At 51.8% G+C, this 14,259-nt stretch overlaps 1 protein-coding gene across 2 annotated transcripts; it reads right to left on the bottom strand.

Moving 5' to 3' along the window:
- Positions 1-1,768: 1,768 nt before the first annotated feature.
- On the bottom strand, positions 1,769-12,108 carry PWWP3A (PWWP domain containing 3A, DNA repair factor). 2 transcript variants are annotated; one of them, XM_044455978.1, is made up of 14 exons: positions 12,042-12,108; positions 11,506-11,604; positions 10,459-10,550; positions 9,824-9,894; positions 8,426-9,292; positions 7,985-8,107; positions 7,532-7,602; positions 6,739-6,815; positions 6,055-6,115; positions 5,830-5,905; positions 5,270-5,320; positions 3,848-4,281; positions 3,372-3,438; positions 1,769-2,541 (listed from the first exon to the last, which is right to left on the bottom strand). In XM_044455978.1, exons 2-13 carry the CDS (start codon positions 11,560-11,562, stop codon positions 3,379-3,381), a joined length of 2,040 nt encoding a protein of 679 aa, XP_044311913.1. In that variant the 5' UTR covers positions 11,563-11,604; positions 12,042-12,108; the 3' UTR covers positions 1,769-2,541; positions 3,372-3,378. The 2 variants fall into 2 exon arrangements, with proteins under 2 accessions (XP_044311913.1, XP_044311912.1); XM_044455977.1 differs by having other exon boundaries at positions 3,372-3,460.
- Positions 12,109-14,259: the final 2,151 nt, after the last annotated feature.

Here is a 14,259-nt window from a genome sequence, read left to right on the forward strand (position 1 = left end):
CAATCCTTCGGCACTCAGCCTTCCTTATGGTCCAGCTTTCACAGCCATGCATTGCAACTGGGAAAACCATCGCCTTGACAGTACGCACCTTTGTTGGCAGGGTGATGTCTCTGCTTTTTAGTATGCTGTCTAGATTTGCCATAGCTTTCCTCCCCAGGAGCAAGCGTCTTTTAATTTCTCGGCTGCAGTCCCCATCTGCGGTGATCTGCCATTTTGAGTGGCATCATCTGCTTATCTGAGGTTGTTGGTATTTCTCCCGACAATCTTAATTGCTTTTGCTTTGTTGCTCCTTCCTCCCATTTCCCTTTTCCTTTTATGTTGTGTCTTTTCCATGTTGTGTCTGATGACTGGGACAGTCCTAGAGCTTTTTCTGGAAGGTCTTTATCAGCTGTGTGGTGAAAGCATAAACCTCTTGCTTCCAGCAGGCTCCCAAACCTCTTTTGCATCGATGCCTGCAGCATTCTGAATACCTGAAGAGGGTCCCACTCATCTTTGGGATCTTTTTTAAAAAATGGCAGCAGAAACCCCCAATACTACTCCAAAAATCTCAACACAGAGAATATACATGAAGCCAAACTTTTTCTCTGCAATAGTCTTTACCACCCTGCCTATTTAACTTATATGCAGAGCACATCATGAGAAAGGCAGGTTTGATGAATCACCTGTTGGAATTAAGATTGCTGGGAGAAATACCAACAACCTCAGATATGCAGATGATACCACTCTCATGGCAGAAAGTGAAGAGGAACTGAAGAGCCACTTCATGCGGGTGAAGGAGGAAAGCACGAAAGTTGGCCTGAAACTCAACATTAAGAAAACTAAGATCATGGCATCTGGTCCTCTCACTTCCTGGCAAATAGATGGGGAAGAAATAGAGGTAGTGGCAGATTTTATCCTCCTGGGCTCCAAGATCACTGCAGAGGGGGACTGCAGCCAAGAAATTAAGACGCTTGCTCCTGGGGAGGAAAGCTATGGCAAATCTAGACAGCATACAAAATAGCAGACATCACCCTGCTGACAAAAGTGCATATAGTCAAGGCTATGGTTTTCCCAGTTGCAATGCATGGCTGTGAGAGCTGGACCATAAGGAAGGCTGAGTGCCGAAGAATCGAGGCCTTTGGATTGTGGTGCTGGAGGAGACTCTGTGAGACCCTTGGACCGCAAGGCGATCAAACCAGTCAGTCCTAGAGGAGCTCAACCCTGACTGCTCTTTAGAAGGCCAGATACTGAAGATGCAACTCAAATACTTTGGCCACCTGAGAAGGAAGGTCTCCCTGGAGAAGACCCTGATGCGGGGAATGATTGACGGCAAAAGGAGGAGGGGATGTCAGAGGATGAGGTGGCTGGATGGGGTCACTGGGGCGGTGGGTGTGGGGTTGGGTGGACTCTGGGAGTGGAGGACAGGAGGGCCTGGAGGAGTGTTGTCCATGGAGTCGCGATGGGTCGGTTGCGACTTTGCAACTAGCAAGCGAGCAAGACACGCATCCGCCAGAGTCAACTGTATAGATCTCGCTGCCAGAAGCAATGCGTAACTCCACCAAACAGGGTCGCATCTTTCCCCACTTAAAGCACATGTACAAGCGCACTGCCGCCAAGAATTCGGCTTCCTTTCCCACCCTCCTCCCTCCCAATGCTGCGACTTTCAGACTGCCAGGTGGCAGGGTAGGAAGTGTTGCACGTTCTTTGCAATCCTCTCTCGGTGCCAATTTCTGGCTGAAGGACGGGACAGAAAAGCTGTATGCACGTAAAGAAACCAGACTAATGAGACTCTTTGGAGGAAAGTTTTATTTCCCCTCAGTAAAAAATAAGCGCACAAAATAACAAGCAAAGCAGTCAGCTCTTGGAACATTTCATTGTATCTGCACTTACCACAATTTACACTTAAATTACAAAATTAAAGGCCAGGCTCACTGCAGGAAGGTGCTGCTTTTGCGTTCTGGACTGGTGCACGCAGACTTGGCCACACAGGCCAGGCAACCAAGGGAAGAAAAAGTACCTACATGTTTTCAGAATTTGGGATCAAACTAAAGTGGAAGGAAGTGGCTTTCCTGTCCCCACCTCCCTCAGAAAACCAGAAACAGGATGATTCCCACAGAAGCAGGGAACCAGCTAAACTTGCTGCCACTGCTCCTGTGTAAAATCATTTTGCTTTTGCTTCTGGTTAAACGAAATCATGGGAAGAGGCGAATCCGCCTTAAAGCAGCATCAATTCTTTGGGGAACAATTTGTTGGTCTCCCTTATCTACAATGCTCACCTTGAAATTTGCTTTTGGTGTCATCCACACTCGGACTTAGAGGGTGACCAAGAAAGTGCTGCAGGAGGTACAATCATAAAATAAAGCACATTTCTCTTTCTGACACACACACACACACACACACAAAATAGTGTTTCTCATATACAGAAGTAACTGCACAGGTGTCACGCTTTGGATGGAAAGATAGGCTGGGGAACTGGTTTCCCTTCTTGTTTTCCATCTTTTGCTCAGTCAACGCCGTTTCTTCTTCTCTTCTCGAAGTGTTTCTTCAAAGTTTTGTTTCTCTCTGAAGGATGAGAAATAAAAACAAAGTCTAAAGGCACGAAGAAAGAGAAGTGCTGCCCTTCTTTTTGCTGCAAGTACAAGCAGGGAGAAATGCTTTGCACATTTCTCGGAAAAACTTCAGAATTTTGTGGCTGCTTTATGTTGCTTTGGGTTTTAAGGTCACATTCTATTGTGTTGTGCAACCGCTTTTTAGTTTTCCTGCAACTCCCACGGTCTGGTCCCCGCGTCCATCCTGTTCCAGAAGCAGCTGAGCCAATGCTGGGAACTGTAACCCAGCACCAGGCGGGGAAGCTAATTTCTCCTCAGATCCTCGCTTTCAGAGCACAGTTGTCCTGACTACGTCGGAAGCACTGACCTTGTGAAGGAGGCTTATGGAAGATACTAGTGCTGCCTCTCCTCCAGAGAGCTTAAGGGAGCCAACATCAAGGACAAAAGGATCCACGGAAGCTTGCACAGCTTGCACAAGCAGGCACCCTCCAAATGGCTCGGCCTGTGACGCTGGCGCAGGCAGTGCTGAGAGCACCGTTCTGCAGAACGCTGAAACTCACCCTGCTCATCCATTCTAAAACTTCCCAGGAAGCCAGGACAGGTTTTTTTCACGGAGCGCTAGATGGCCTGGCAGAAGCTTGCCTCCCCCACACCCTGCCCACGCACACAAAAATACGCATTTCCTTCAGCCGGTCAGCTCCCAGGTTTTTTCCCCTCTGGGTGCAGCAACAGAAAGAAGCAACAGAAGGGAAGAGAACCCGTCCCTATTCAGGTTCTCTGTGATTTTTTCTTCCCCCACCCACCTCCCAGTATTGTGGATAAGCAGTGACTTAAAACTGGTACCTTTCGGTCACCTGAGGTCCCCGAATGTATTTCTCTTCAGCTGTCTTGTAGTCAATTTGGTCCACGGCTGAAATGGCATATATGATTGCCTGGTGGGCAAGAACACACACGAGCTCACTTTAGTTTTGGGGGACGAGGGCAGGGCTCAAGGGAGAGGAAAACGGGCTGGTGAGAAGGGGCTGCAACCTGGGGGCAGGGCCGAACCCCCACCCCGCACCTGAAGCTCCAGACCACCGCCCAGTCCCAGCCCCCAGTATGAGGCCACTGGCTCTGCCAAACGGCTGTTCCTCCGGAATCATGAGAACTAGAATCTCGCTCTGTGCTGAAGGACCACAGCTGGGTGGTTTGGCTCCAGCACCCCCAGGCTCAGCTCTCCCCGAAGCGCCACTGCTGGGAATTCTGGACAGATCCTACGCTCAGTGGAGCAAGCCCCTCACAGTCGGTCCCCCCACCCTGGAAACTGCAGCATATCTTACCTCGGGAAACAGGACCTCCAGGATGAAATTGGGGGCACTGCCGTTCGAGAGAGGCGGCGCACTGGCGCCAGCCGCCTGGTAAACCTCCTGCAGGTAATCAACCACAAGCTCTTGCTGGCTGTCGTCCTCCAGGTACGTCTCTATGCAGGTCAAGACAGAAGACTGGGAATGGAGGAACTTCTGCAGCCACCGCGACGGCTTCGTGTTCCCCAGGATGGACTGGAGGTGGGCGTCTGCCCCCCGGGTCTTGACGATGAAGTCCACCAGCCGCTTGTTGGCCTTGTCCCGGGCTGCCCGCATCCGGTCAGGGAGGACCTTCTTTGCCACCTGGTGGCGCGGCGCTTCCTTGGGCGGCTCTTTGGGAGCGGCCTCCAGTGCTTGGGGAAAAGTCAGCGGGGATGGGTGCTTGGAGGCTTCCTTGCGAACGGGGTAGCCTGGGAAAAGGGTGAAGAGCCAGGCCTGAAGGACACTGTGAGCCCCTCGCAGCCGGGAAGGGATCTCCTGGAGACCACAAGCCTGGCTGCTGCTTAGGTGAAGGGCCACAGCTCAGCAACCAGGACTTGTCCTTGCAGGCACAGTCCCGGGTTCAGCCTTGGGCATGCCAGACCTTTGGACTGCAACTCCCATCAGGCCCAGCCAGCACTGCCAAAGGTCAGGCGGCTGAAGTGAGCACAGAGTTAGACCCCTGGAACATTTAACCCAGTAAAGGACCTGTGCCTTGGTTTTGAACAGCCCTGGGTTAAGAACCATGAGGACTAGAATCATTATTTGTAGAGGAAGGGCTGTAAGCCCACTGGTACAGCTTCAGCTTCACTCAGAAAAGGTGCCCAGCACCTCCAGGTAGGCGAATGCAGGACATCCTCCTATCAGGTCACCTGCTGGGCAGCAGGTGCCCCACCTGGTGGAACGCAACACTCCTTAGTGGGAGGGCCAGGGTGCCCCGAGAGGCGAGATGGACTGTGTGCTGAGCCCCCGAAGCGAGCGGTGGCAGATGGAAGAACCTCCAGGGCCAGGGAGAGTCGGTGGTCTCATGGATGTGGGGTGAAAGGCGAGAGTGAACAAAAATATGCTTGTTTTTGTCTGCTCGCTCCAAAATTAAACGGGGGGAGTTGCATCCCAGGCGTTCCAGTGCAATCTGAGCACAGACAGGAGACCTGAGTCCCAGTTCCTACCCGGCCATTAAGGTCCTGGTTGACTCTGGGCCAGGCCCTGTCTTCCTGCCTTTACGACCCTCTCAGGGTTGTCGCTGGGACAGAACAGAGGGACGGGGGATCACACGAACTGCCTTGGGTGCCTTGGAGGGGCAGCAAAGGCAGGCCAGAACTGGAGGAAGGACCAAGCCCTCTCCGGCCCCAGCCGTGTGTGCGCCGACTCCCCCGAGAGGTGCGAGCTGTCCAGGCCTCGGGTCTGGCACATACTCACTCATGTCATCAGCACAGTATTCCAGCAAGGATCCCGTGAATGAATGGCAACCTATAGGAGCAAGAAACGGTCTCAGCCTGTGTCACACGTTCACATGACCAAGTAGGTTGAAAGCAGCCCGTCTGTTTGCGCCAGTGTGCAGAGAAGCCTGTGTGTCGCTCCCAAAGGATTCGCGTCCTGACTTGGCTACGCACTTCTCCATCCAGGCAGAAAGGAGAACAGAGGCGGTGCAGGAAGGCGAACGGAAGGGAGCAGGAAGGAGCAGGAGGCGGCAGACTGAAGAGGGAGGATTCAGGAAGAGGAAAGCAGATGGGCAGAGAAAGAGAGAAGAAAAAGAGTGGAAAAACAAGCAAGCAACGGAGTCAGAGCAGCTTCCCCCATTCAGTCAGCGGACAGCTGATCTGCGCTGCACTTTGCTTTCTGGTAGAGTCCTCTCGGAGGAACGCCATGCATTCAAAAGTAAAGACAGCTGATTGAAGCTGCAGAGGCTTCCCTTCCCCGCTGCCCCGGAAAACAATGAAAACGTTATTTCCGCGACCAGTACAGGCAGCCACACTTACCTACTCTAATTCTGTAGTCTGCTATTAATCTGATGCACCAGTTGATTTCGCAGCTATAGGTCTCGGCAGCTTTGTCCTAGCAAGGGGGGGAGGAAGAAACGGAAACGGGTGGAAAAGGTTAGCACCCCATCCTCCAGCCTTCTGCCTACACCTTGGGAAAAAAGTGAAAGTCCTTCGAGGGTCTTGGGGGTAGCGTCTCTGTGCCCCACAATCCGCATTACTCACTATCAGCTTCTGCTTCTCTTCACAGTCAAAGTGTTTCAGGCTTCTGAGGCACACAGAGAACCTGCAGCAAAGATCGGGAAGAAAAGGGGCAGTTGCTCCAGAAAAAGCTGCTTGATTTCCAGAGAAGCCGGAAATCACGGCCATGATATTGAGCAGGTTGGTGCTCTGGACAAAGGAGCTTCATTTAATTACAAACTGTTTCAGGTTCTAGGGCCAAAGCTGGCTGCCGCCAGCTCATTAGTTTATCCTAACCCTGAACTGCCCAGAGAACTTCAGCTGTTGGGTAGTGTGGAGCCCAAACAAGGAAACAAACCTCCTTACAGACCCCCTTGCCCTCTTTTTGGCCTCCCCACCCTCTGCCAGAAAAAAGGGATTCTCTTCATTCCCCATCCATCCTCTTACCAAGGCTGGAGCTCCCAATACCTGATATATGTAACATGGGAAAGTGATGTAGGTTTTTCTTCTGACCTCAAAAAGTGTCGTTACTACACAAGTGGAAGCACTAGGCCTCCCTGTGCCTGGTTTTCCGAAAAGCAGTGGGGGCCGTTTTTCTGCAGGGGTGGGTCGAAGGCCAGGACGTGTTCCAGATGTCCCAGGAATTTGGCTGACGGCGGGCCACATCCGAAATTGCTTTTACTTATTTATTAAAACATTTATATGCTGTCCTCTGCCACAGCTGTTTACCCCTTCGATTTGTCATCCACGTCCTTTTCAATAAGTACCACGCTGGCTTTCTTGCTTTTCCTTTCAACCCTTTTTACCTGTTGAGAGACAAAGTCATCAGTTAAGGTTGGGGTGGGGGGACTTCCTGTAATGCTTAAGACAGCTCGTGGGATCTGCTTTGCTTTTTTAACAGAACCCCCAAATCCAAAGCCAGGCATGCGATGCAGACACTTGGAATGAAGAGAATTCTGAGCTCAAGCAGTCCTGCTGAGCGCCGGAAAAGAACCGAGCTTGTTCTTCCACACCAAATTCTATCCCTGGTTAAGCCGAGCTTTCTTCACATAACCCCGAAGCCCCCAGCAAGGTGCCTACAGGCACCTGTGCTCCCACAGACCCCTTTCTAGCACAAAGCCGAGTCCACGTCCATCCTGGTTTTTATTTTGTTTCTTAGGATTGATCCTGCTTCCTAGCACCTTCTCTAGGTGCACTTCAGAGTTCAGGTTCCACCTCTGCCTTGCACTTCTTGGGCAGGGCTCACTCACCTGCTGAGAACACACCTGCTGGGAAATGGGTGACTGGGACTGAAGCCCCACGGCATGCACGCAACATTCCCGACGTGCCCATCTACCGAAAAAGGCTGTGGACGTGCAGCTTGCCTGACATTGAGTGTTTTGGGAACGCAGTGCGTCAATCGCAGAGTGCTCCGAAAGACCCAGGCAGAGGGCGTGCCCTTCCCAACCTTCTGAGGCGGCGGCTGGTGCCACTCACCCACGCTCACCCCCGCACACAAGATGCTCGGACTGGCAACTCTTACCACAGCTGGCCAGTAGGGTTGCCTTGGGAGTTTGCACCAAACCAGCATGCTTGGCCTGATGGAGCAAGGTCCTAAGGTGAAAAAAGAAAAGGGACAGAGACGGGTGAGGACCTCAGAGGGCAAGCGTGCACACACCGGACAGAAGTGCTAGGAACTCAGTGGAACACGCACAGGAACTGCACTGGACTCCCAGCGCCTCTGCCAGGTCCTGTTGGGATCTCTGCAGTGACACGCAAGACACGGGGGCTGCTTGGTGGTGGTGCCAATGCTTGGGAAACCTCCTACTGCAGACACTTGCCCAGCTCTTTTCCCCCTCTCAGGCCGAAGGCACATCTTTCCCATTTCTGTTTCAACGTTATGTTCTGCTCGGCTGGTTTGCAGTTTCAATGTCATACTTCTGTTCTTTCCAAATACAAAAGCAGAGCCAAAGTATTAAATTGTAAGAGATCTCACGTTGGTTCAAGAGAAAACTGGGCAGTTCCTCTTCTTCCTCCTCATCATCCCCGAGAATTGGGCTGGAACAGATCTCTTGGGCAGGACTGAGCTTTGGGGAAAGGTTCCTGGCAGAGACAAACTCTGTAAAGGAAGCAGCGCAACAGTTATTCTGGCTTTGTGCAGAGACAGGATCAAAAACTCATTTTTTAGTGCTCTGACACACAAAACTGGGGGAAACTTTTGCTTCTGAATCATGGGGTACGGGAACACCCAAATTCTCTATTATGATATGCACCTGGTACTTTGGATTTTTTATCAGGACTGGAATGGCCAGTAAGAAAATCTGGTAGCCAAAATAAAACCCCTGACCAGCTCAGTACTGCATAACCATAACCCACACCACAGCATCTCCACGGAGCTCTGCGTACACGAGCAAAAAACCAAAAGCGTACAGTCTACCTTCTTCATCTTCCGAACACTGGGATGGTTCTCCTTCCTGCTCGGCCACTTCTTTGTGTTCCCAAAGCGACCCCTTGGGAGAGGATTCTGGGTCCAGACTCTCAGCAAGGCCGCTACTCCGTCTTTTCTGGCCGCTCCCGGGGCCCTCCGAATCCGCTTCGCCATCACAGACTCTGCTGCGTTTTCTGGGTGGGGACTCCCCCTCTTCCTGGAGTTCTGTGCCTGGTTCTGATGGACACTCAGCCGGGCCCCCAGGTAAGTTTTGCTGCCACTGAGACAATGCCGCTGGTGTCTGGCCCTCCAGGGCTCCCTGAGTGCGGCGTCTGTGTGGATTACGATCCGGGGTGCTCGTCCTAGCTAAATGCTTTGAGGCCGGTGAGGGAGAACGGCTCTCCCCAGCAGGCTTTCCTTTAATGCGGTGGGGGATGCGGGCCTCTTTGGACCGTGGCAGAGATTTTCTGCCTGCACCAGGGCTGGGCAATGGCTGATGTTCTCTCTCGGGGGTGTCTGGCGCTTTTGCTTTGGAGAGGTTACGGTGCTGGCCAGCCGGGCCCTCGCTGTTGCAACGGCCTTGCTGCCTCGATGTGGAGGGCTCGTGCTCATGAGGCGCCCGGGTGCAAGAGCGGCAGTGCTTGCCTTCACCCTGCCTGGCCGGCGGGGAAGTGAGAGCACCCCCAGCACTTGCCTGGCTTTCCCTCGCACGCGGGTCTGCTTGTGCTTCCTCCTGGGCTGATGGCTTCCACGTTCTCGGCTCCAAAGGGACTTCATTCCTGCATGGCTCCCCATAATTCAAAATATTGAGTGCCTCCCTTAATGCTCGCCGGTAAGTTATCTCCTGCACAGGATCGGGGCAGTTCCTGCTCAGTTCTGTTGAAAGGAAGATCAAGCCATTGGCTGGTGGTGGGCATTATGTGGGGCTGTGGGGGAGGGGGGAAGCGCCAAGGAAAATTCCTAGCTCCTCTGAGGGACCGCCAAGTTTTCGCCCCCTTCCCTTTAAAACCTTCTCCATCCTATTCGTCATAAATTGTGCAATGGCCCAGTCATATCTCTAATCGACTGCTGCTTTGCAATTACTTTAAGTGTTTTGGGGTTTTTTAAATGCTGCTTTATACCAGCCTTTTCCCAACCCGGGTACTCCAGACTCATAGGGCATCCTGTATTATGCACACTGTGAAGGATTATCAGGAAATACAAACCACATTAACTGCCTTGAAGGGTCTTGGCAAAAAAAGAGACACTGGTGCAGCCAACAAGCACTCATTCCTGGTCTGTACCCGCCTGCGAATGCAGACTATGGCCTGTTGAAGGGTTTGCCTAGCCACTGAGGTCTTTATTTGCCCTGTCTGGGCCTCCTCCCACTGCAGCACTCTCACAAGCAAGATTTTAGACACATCTCACCTAACGTGGAGGCGATATCTTCAATCCTAGCAACAGTCAGGGGCTCAGTATCAGCATGGTGCAGTTTTATCCTTTAAAAAAAAAACACACACACACAGGCTGGGAAGCAGAAGTTTAAAAGGAGTCGGGCTCTGCTGGGAAGGCTGGGCATTAAATGGGGTGAGCATGGCTGCCATGTCTGGGGCCTGGGAGTCCTGGCAGGCAAGCTGATTTTATGCATGGCTATCCCGCCACGCAGCCAAAACCCCACAACATAAAGCGAAGGTGATGAGAACAGCAGCGGGAGAATTAGGTTGTACTTCGGCAGGGCAGAATGTCCACACCTCCCCCTCTTGTTTTTTTGTTGTAATCAGCTGGAATGAGGCTGACTGTCTCCAGGGTGGTGTTTATTTGGACTAGGACTGAAAGCTGGGGCACTGGCCAGGGACTCAGGGAACCCCTGGCCCTGCCCTCCAGCCAGCCCCAGGCTCTCCCTGGCCTACCTCACAGCACAGTTCGGAGGATAAAATGAAGGGGAGAATTAGGTACACCTCCTTGGGCTGCTTGCAGGAAAAAAGGCAAAATATAAATATGATAAATAAACTCTCACATCCCCAGCCAGGCAGCCTTGAAGGACCCTAAGTCTGGAACTTAACTGTTTATTCACACAGAAGATTTCAACCCAGATGAAGGCTGAGCTGTCCTTCGCAGAGCCTTGACTACGGAAAGTGTATCTTCTAGGCAATTCCTGGATAGGAGGGAAAATACACTAATGTGCTCTCTACAAGAAGCATCTCAAGAATTCTACCACATTGTGTGCTTACTTAGCACCCTTTCATAAGCCAAGATTATAAGCAACTAAAAGAGAAATCCTACACATGCCAGGCCAGGAACAAGCCCTCGAATTCTCCGCATGCTGTTTTCAATCTAAAGTCGAAACATGCATAGGATTGAGACCTAAATGCTTGGCCCGCAGGCTTACTGCAGTCATGTTACAGAATGGAATCTGTTCATTAAATCTAAGTGTGTGTCAACAAATCAGAAATCTTTCTGTATTGGACTTCCCCAACCTGGTGTGCTGCACAACAACTCCTATCATCCCCAGGCTGGGGAAGGCTGCCCCGTACCGACTTTTGCCTCTGCATGTCAATTCTTTCCCACTCCCACATCACCCTTTTCACTGTTCGCTGCTCGGACATCCGAGAGGCATACATATTATTATTATTATTGTTATAACATTTCTATGCCGCCCCTTGCCGAAGCCTCGGGGCAGCTTACAACACAATAAAATACATTGAAATACAATAGAACATAATAAATTACCACTAAATACAAAAAATACACTGAGATACAAACATAACAATATAAAATTAAAATTAACAGTATAAAATAAGTAAATAAAGAATATAGGAGGAGAAAAGAGAGGGAAGAAGAAGTTGCCCTGGCCAGATCATATATTTTAACAATTAAAATGATGTTTAAATATAAAGGTCTTTACCTGGCGCCGAAAAACCAGTAACGACGGTGCCAGGCGGACCTCTTTGGGGAGTGAATTCCACAGTTACATATTGCATATTTACATATTATTGCAAACAGTCTAACACCCAAAGGCAGGGCCACCCTGCCATCCAGAGTCTACGAACAGAACAGAACAGAACAGAACAGAAGCCGGCCGCACTAGAGCAAAACAGAGCACCGATTACCTTGGCTGGCCATGACCGCTTCTCCCACTTACACATGATGTATTTCGCCGGAGGCATTCCGGCTACGGCACGCAGGGCACCTCCAAGGCTGAGCAGCTTCTGCAGCAGCACAGAAACGGCCGCCCCGTCACGCTGGACGCAAATGCACGAAATCCCACGCTCATCCCACTCCCCGCGCCGCCCCCTCGCAGCCAGGCGCCCTGTTCCCGGTGCATTGGCCACGCCGCGCCAGCGCGGGGCAGCGGGCGCTTTCCACGGCCCCCGGCAGCGGGCGCTGTCCGCCCCCCCCCCGGCGGGGGTCCGCCCCCCCCCCCAACCCATGACGGACAGGCGCCCGGCAGGGCAGGCAACCTGGGCGGGCAGAGGGGGCGCCCGCCTTGCGGGGGGCGCGCCCGCCTTTCGCCCCCCGCCCAGCCCGAAGTCCCCCGCGAGGGCGCCCGCGGGCCACCGCTGCGGCCCGGCCCGAGGAAGCCCCCCCCTCCCCGCGGGGCGACCGCCCCCCGCCCCGGCCCACGGCCCGGCCGCCCCCAGGTTACCTCCGGCGGCGGGCGCGGCGCGCACCCTCCGCGCCCGAGGCGAGCGCGCGCATCCTTCACCCCCTCGCCCGGAAGCGCGCGCCCGTGACACCGCCCCGCGCCGGTTGCGGCCCCGCCCACTCTCGCGCAGCGCGGGCCAATCGCCTGCCTCTCCGCGGAAGCCGGCGAAGGAGGGCCTATCGGAGCGCGGCGAGCGCCGCCGGGAAGGGTCGCGGCGGCGGCCTGCGCTGCCAGACGGAGACAGGAGGACCAATCGGGGTGAGGGATTTCCTCTTCCCGCCCTCGCCTCCCGTCCGTCAGAGGAGGGTGGGCCGGATGGGCGGCCTGTGGGCTTCCTGTGGGCGTTGCAAGGGGCGGGGAGGGAGCAGCCAGTCAGGCGCGTCGGCAGGCGGTCCGGGCTTTCTGATTGGTCGTCGCGCCTGTCCTTCTTTCTCCTCTCCGGCTCCAAGCGGTCCCTTGCATGTTCGGCGTTTTTTCTGCCTGGGGAAAACACTTACTTTTTGTGTTTGTAATTAGTTCCCCTTTCCTCTTGCAGCAGCAGCAGCCGACAACGCCGCGCCTTACCTTCTGCACTTGCGAACGACTAATATACATAATGCACGGGCGTAACGCGAGAACGGGTCCCGCGTAGACACGTGTATCCCAAGTACCTGACAGCTCGCAGCCCCAGTCGCCTCTAAAGTTCCCGTGGCACGCTATGTCTCTGCACTAGTTGCTGCTCTGACTTGGAAGACAATCCACAGGCAAACTCGTTCCTATGATGCTGAATAAACTGAATAAAATTATATATGCCACTTCTTTTTTTCCTGCTAGAGGTTGGGCATCATCATGACAAGGCACCCTCTCTAAGCAACAATACTGCCTTACCCTCCCACCCATTCTTTCAGGGTTTTCTGCCAAAAAGTTTGTTTTAGCAACCCTGCAGTGTGGGCTTGTCTGAATCTAGATGATGTAATAAACCATGGTGAACCTACAGTTCAGAACCCATGTTTAGTTCACAGGTTGTTCATGGTTAAGCCATGGCTTATTATAGCAGCTGGGTTCAGAGAACACAATAACCCGTGATTCAGCAGCAACCTGCAGTTCAATCACAACCTATACTCAACAGAGTATGAGTTAACTTCTTACCTGAATCCAACCATAGATTCCACGTCATGGGAAATTGCACTACTCAGACCTCCTCTGGAGTATCATATCTTAGCATTCCTTCTTGCAAAGGGATGTTGACCTAGAGAAGAGAAAACTGATGCAAAACTGTTCAAAGATAGGCTAGACGTGTACATGGTGGGCATATTGTGAGCAGAGCCGGCTGGAGCCAGGGGTCAGACTAGATGGCCCGGGAGACTTGCTCTGTTTCTATGTTTCTATGATAGTAGTCCCTGCCAAACTGAAGAAGTACCATTTTATAGGAGAAGGCAAGAACATGCTTTTTGCCGTCATTGTGGAGGACAGAATTAGACTGCATGGCTTATGTTACAGAGGGGCAGATGTATGAACATTAGGGAAAAAATAATTGAAGGAAAGTATAGTTTGCCGGTGGAATCCTTTGCTTTCATTGGTGATATGTTATTGTTGGTTTTATGCAGATTTTTAATTATTGTTAATTGTTGGCTTGTTTGTTCTGATTTTTGTAAGCTGTCCTGAGAAGCTTTTGTGTACAGGGTGGGGTATAAATATTTTAACTAAATGAATGAATGAATAAAGAAGATCTAGAAGCAAAGGATCTAGAAGCAAAAGGATATGGAAGGAAAGGATCGGGAAGCAAACAGATCTGGAAGTGAAAGGCTTGATAAAGTGACGGGTTACAGTACAGGTGAAGAAGACCTAGAGATGCGCAGGTGACGACGTGGACCACCTCTTCGCAAAAGGAATCCACACTGAACACTCATTTACAACAGTCAGGTATTTTATTAGATTGGATGTATCTCTGTCACATATATCACATACCTATAACTTCAAAATGACATCTGTTGATTTGCTAAGCTGTTGTTCAAGACTAATCACACATGTCTATAGGTTACAATTCAACACTAATCATGCACGTCTATAAGTTAATATTAAAGAGTGTATAAGTTAGTATTCAAGAGTAATCATGCACATCTGTAAGTTATAAGTCAAGAGTAATCACGCACAAACATCACATCTGTTTCTTTCTAAGTAATTATTTTCCATATGTAACAGCAAAGCAGAATGCGAAATGATATTTTCAAGAGCTGAG

The sequence above is a fragment of the Varanus komodoensis genome, unplaced genomic scaffold (assembly GCF_004798865.1).
Source record: "Varanus komodoensis strain SLA01 unplaced genomic scaffold, ASM479886v1 scaffold80, whole genome shotgun sequence".
NCBI lineage: Eukaryota > Metazoa > Chordata > Lepidosauria > Squamata > Varanidae > Varanus > Varanus komodoensis.

Excerpts from the sequence above, each read along its gene's own strand:
- PWWP3A (XM_044455977.1), bottom strand. The coding sequence starts at position 11,562 with ATGCCTCCGGCGAAATACATCATGTGTAAGTGGGAGAAGCGGTCATGG. Across the intron at positions 7,603-7,984 it reads CAGTTTTCTCTTGAACCAAC|GACCTTGCTCCATCAGGCCA; the intron begins GTGAGATCTCTT and ends TTTTCACCTTAG. Across the intron at positions 4,282-5,269 it reads ATACTGTGCTGATGACATGA|GCTACCCCGTTCGCAAGGAA; the intron begins GTGAGTATGTGC and ends CCCTTTTCCCAG.